Source organism: Mustela nigripes, chromosome 1, assembly GCF_022355385.1.
Source record: "Mustela nigripes isolate SB6536 chromosome 1, MUSNIG.SB6536, whole genome shotgun sequence".
Lineage (NCBI taxonomy): Eukaryota > Metazoa > Chordata > Mammalia > Carnivora > Mustelidae > Mustela > Mustela nigripes.
In genome coordinates, this window is record NC_081557.1 from 261,743,839 (window position 1) to 261,747,948 (window position 4,110).

General features: G+C 33.4%; 1 protein-coding gene across 1 annotated transcript; it reads left to right on the forward strand.

Annotated features, from left to right (window-relative positions):
* Positions 1-304: 304 nt before the first annotated feature.
* CXCL8 (C-X-C motif chemokine ligand 8) lies at positions 305-3,608 on the forward strand. Its single transcript, XM_059385210.1, has 4 exons — positions 305-475; positions 1,544-1,679; positions 1,961-2,044; positions 2,473-3,608. The coding sequence occupies exons 1-4, from the start codon at positions 412-414 to the stop codon at positions 2,492-2,494; spliced, it is 306 nt and encodes a 101-aa protein (XP_059241193.1). The 5' UTR covers positions 305-411; the 3' UTR covers positions 2,495-3,608.
* Positions 3,609-4,110: the final 502 nt, after the last annotated feature.

A 4,110-nucleotide genomic window follows, 5' to 3' on the forward strand; every position in this document is an offset into this window, starting at 1 on the left:
AGATAGTACAATAAATTTATTTATACATAAAAAATTACAACTGATAATAATGTATCAAAGAAGCTTGAATATTTAACAATGATTTTTAAATGTGCTTTAAAACAGATATGTTTTTAAATAAAATAAATTCTGTTAAAGATCCAATAGAACTTCAATCCTGCCAAAAATATGATGAGACAAATTAGAGTCTGATGACTCAGGTCTGCTCTCAAAGGGCAAGCGGATGGTTGCATATTGTGGAATTTCCTCTGACATAATGCAAGAATGAGAGTGCATATTCTCTGCTGCTCTGAATAATATAAAAAGCCGCAGGAGCTCTCCAACCAATAGAAGCCCCTTGGGACAGCAGAGCTCACAAGCCTCTGGGACAAGAGCCAGAAAGAAACCAGACCGAAGGCACCTTGCATCAACATGACTTCCAAGCTGGCTGTTGCTCTCTTGGCAGTTTTCCTGCTTTCTGCAGTTCTGTGTGAAGGTAAGCAAACTTTTCTGGTCTACAGAATTTTCCTGTGTCTAAATGTGATCCTCAGATAGCAAGATTTCCCTTAATGCTTTAATAGCAAAATCCTCTTTATTCAACTAAAGGAAATAATATTTGCAGTAATTTAAAATTAAATTGAAGCTTTAATTGTTTAGGTTTTATCTCTACAATACTTAGAAAGACATCTTGTTCTTATTTTTCATACTTTATAGGATGCATAAATATAAACGCATTAATATAAATCTAAAATTTAGAGCATAGGGGAGAGGCAGAGAGAGAGAGAGAGAGAGAGAGAATCTCAAGCAGACTCCACGCTGAGTGAGGAGTCAGATGCAGAGTTTGATCTCATGACCTTGAGATTATGGCCTGAGCCAAAACCAACAGTCAGATGCTTAACCAACTGGGACATCCAGATACCCCTAGAATATATCTTACTAGAGACCACAGTTACCCATATTATTTATTAATATCAAGTGAGGTAACTCCTTAACTTTATTCCACATGTTGTTTTATTGACAAGCTTTCCTCTTTGATTTAAAGACAACCTGACAAATTGTAAACCTTCTTGGGATCTCTCCCTTGAAAGAAATACAGTTAGAAATGTTTGTTTTTACATTTCTTTTCTTTTCCATTAAGCATTACAGATTTTGCTAAGAAACATCTTTGTGCAACTTATATATTTCTATTAATGCTTTCTGAAGGCAACTTCTCTGTTATTGAATCTTAGTTTACATACTATAAGTAGAATTGTGGTATCATGGAAGATTACACAATCAACTAGAAGAAAAAGTACCATAAGGATGTCAGCATTTCCCAAAGACAACTCCAAGTCTTTATGCAGGAAGTCCACCAATGCTGTCATTAATGACAGCTGTGGTTTTCTTAATTGAACTCAGGGGCTAGGAGAATATCCAGCCTTCTCCTTCACGAATGAGTTTACTAAAGAAGTGCTGTTTACCAAACATACTGTCACCAAATTATCAGATTGGAATTAAGGAGAGAGTAGCCAACAGATCCATGTTTGGGATGAAATTAATCCTTGTTTTTATTATTTTTCCACAGCTGCAGTTCTGACGAGAGTGAGTTCAGAACTCCGATGCCAGTGCATTAAAACCCACTCCACACCTTTCCATCCCAAATATATCAAAGAACTGAGAGTGATTGACAGTGGCCCACATTGTGAAAACTCAGAAATCATGTAAGTACTTTCAAAAGTGATTAGATATGTTACTTCAGCAAACCTAAAATTGGAGAAGGTGGAAGTATCCAGCAAAGTTCTAGGTTCAGGAATACAGTAGTGGGCAGAACCAAAAAAAAAAAAAAAAAATTCTTTGTCTCCATGACATTTAAATATGCCTTGTAACTAAAAATGAGTTGGACTCAGATTTTATGCTCATACTTCAGGAACCACAACTTGAAGGGCAAAGGGATGTCTGAAATCTTCTAAGTACTGATTTAATCATATCTCTCTCATTTCAGTGTAAAGCTTGTCAATGGAAAAGAGGTGTGCCTGGACCCCAAGGAAGACTGGGTACAGAGAATTGTACAGATATTTTTGAAGAAGTAAGTTGTGGTTTTTGTTTTTTTTTAATTCTTCATTTACCCTGATACATACTGTCTAAAAGTTAGCCTATAAATTTTCTGTTGCTGCTGGAAGTCTACTCTCTTGGGGGATCTGAGTCTTTGATTAAAAACCAAACAAAACCAAACAAAACAAAACCATAGCAATAGTGAATTTGTTGCACTCATGACTGGGAAGACCATACATCTCAGTTTGTCCAGGGAACTGGTTCCCTTTCATTCTCAGAAGTTTCCTAGTTTGGATGATAACTTACCTGTCTCTCTACTCATAGAGAGAGTAGAATATCATGAATATCTAAGACATGAATATCTAAGACTATTAATTTCCTAATAAATATATTTTCAAAAATGATACTTTCCTCCTCATTAGAACACTATTAATTAATTTTTCCCATTTTATTTATTTTCAGGGCTGAGAAACAGGCATCGTGAAACAAACAAACATTCTCTGTGGTTTCCAAGAATTCCTCAGTAAAGATGTCAATGAGACTTCATATAAATCTACTTCAGCACTTCATGTTCCATTTGGGTCTGGTGTAGGGTTGTCAGATAAAATATAGTATGTCCAGTTAGATTTGAATAGCAAGTAAAACAATGAATAGGGTTTTTTTTGATGTCTCATACATGTTGTCTTATGCAATATCTAGGCATACTTATGTTAAAAATATTATTCATTGTTTACTGTATATTCAAATTTAGCTGGAAATCCTGGAAATATTTTGTTGTTGCTACAACTTTCCACTCCAGTCTGCTGGTCAGGATACACCGGTCCCTGTTAAACTTTGTCTTGGTTTCTTCTTTATTCCTCAACTGGAGAAAAAGTGTCAGCCACCATCCTAACTCACAGAAATGTGAGGACATGTGGAAGCACTTTAACTTTTTCTCATATTGTCTGAATTATGTTCAAGTGAAACTTGTTTGCTTATTTATTATTTATATATTTATTTAAGAAATAAATATAAGAATATCTGTGCATAAATTTGGGAAAATGGGAAAGAAAGCATTGTTGATAGACTAGTAGAATGATGGTAGTGAATTTATATTTATTTTAATACTAAATGATATTTTATTAGAGAACTATTCTGAACAAGGTTGCCAGATATAGCAAAATTAAAAACAAACAAGACACCCAATTTGTTTTGAATTCAGAAAATAATTAATTTTTTAGTATTTCATTATTTATCTGAAATTTTCATTGAACTAGCAATCCTGCTTTTGATATTCTCACTCTTATCTTGTCATGGGTGGCCTTGTTATACTGTGCTGTGTTGAATCATCAGAACTCTGAGTTAGAATTGTTTCTCAAAACAGCAAAAATTCAACAGGCAATATTAACAAAGTAATTTCTTACTAGATAAAACCTATTTATTATTTATAAATGGATTCTAAATAATTTTACTTAAATTAATGTGTTTTTAAACACTGACTTTATTTTTTTTTACTTTAAAATTTTATGTGTTCCCAAAGAGATTTTTTCCTATTTTTGATATATGGAAATATAAATGTAATCATAAAATATTTAAAATAAAACTTATTGTCAAAATCATCAGGTGTTTCTCTTTCCTTGGCAGTTTTAAAAGTTATCATTTTACCTATTTTTACATTAAAAATAATATTTTAAATTAAAAAACATAAATTCTTGGTGTCCTGTGTGGCTCAATCAGTTACAGGTCTGAATCTTGAGTTCAGCTCAGGTCATGATCTCAGGATCATGAGATCAAACCCTGTGTAGGTCTCTACACTCCACATGGAGTCTGCTTGAGATTCTCTTTCTCCGTCTGCCTCTATCCCTCCCCTGTTTTCTCTTTCTCAAAATAAATAAGTAAATCTAACAAACAAACAAATAAACATAAATTCTTCCCCTAACATTTTGTATATTGTATGTAAAATTACAAAACTCTAGAAAAACAGATATCTTTTCCAGAGATGGGTTACAAACTGTAGTCCCTTCCAGAGAATGATGGAAAATTTCTCAACACCCCATTGTATTCCATTTTGCCAATAAGGCTGACTTCAGATTTCTAATTAACCAACCAGGAGTTTGTACA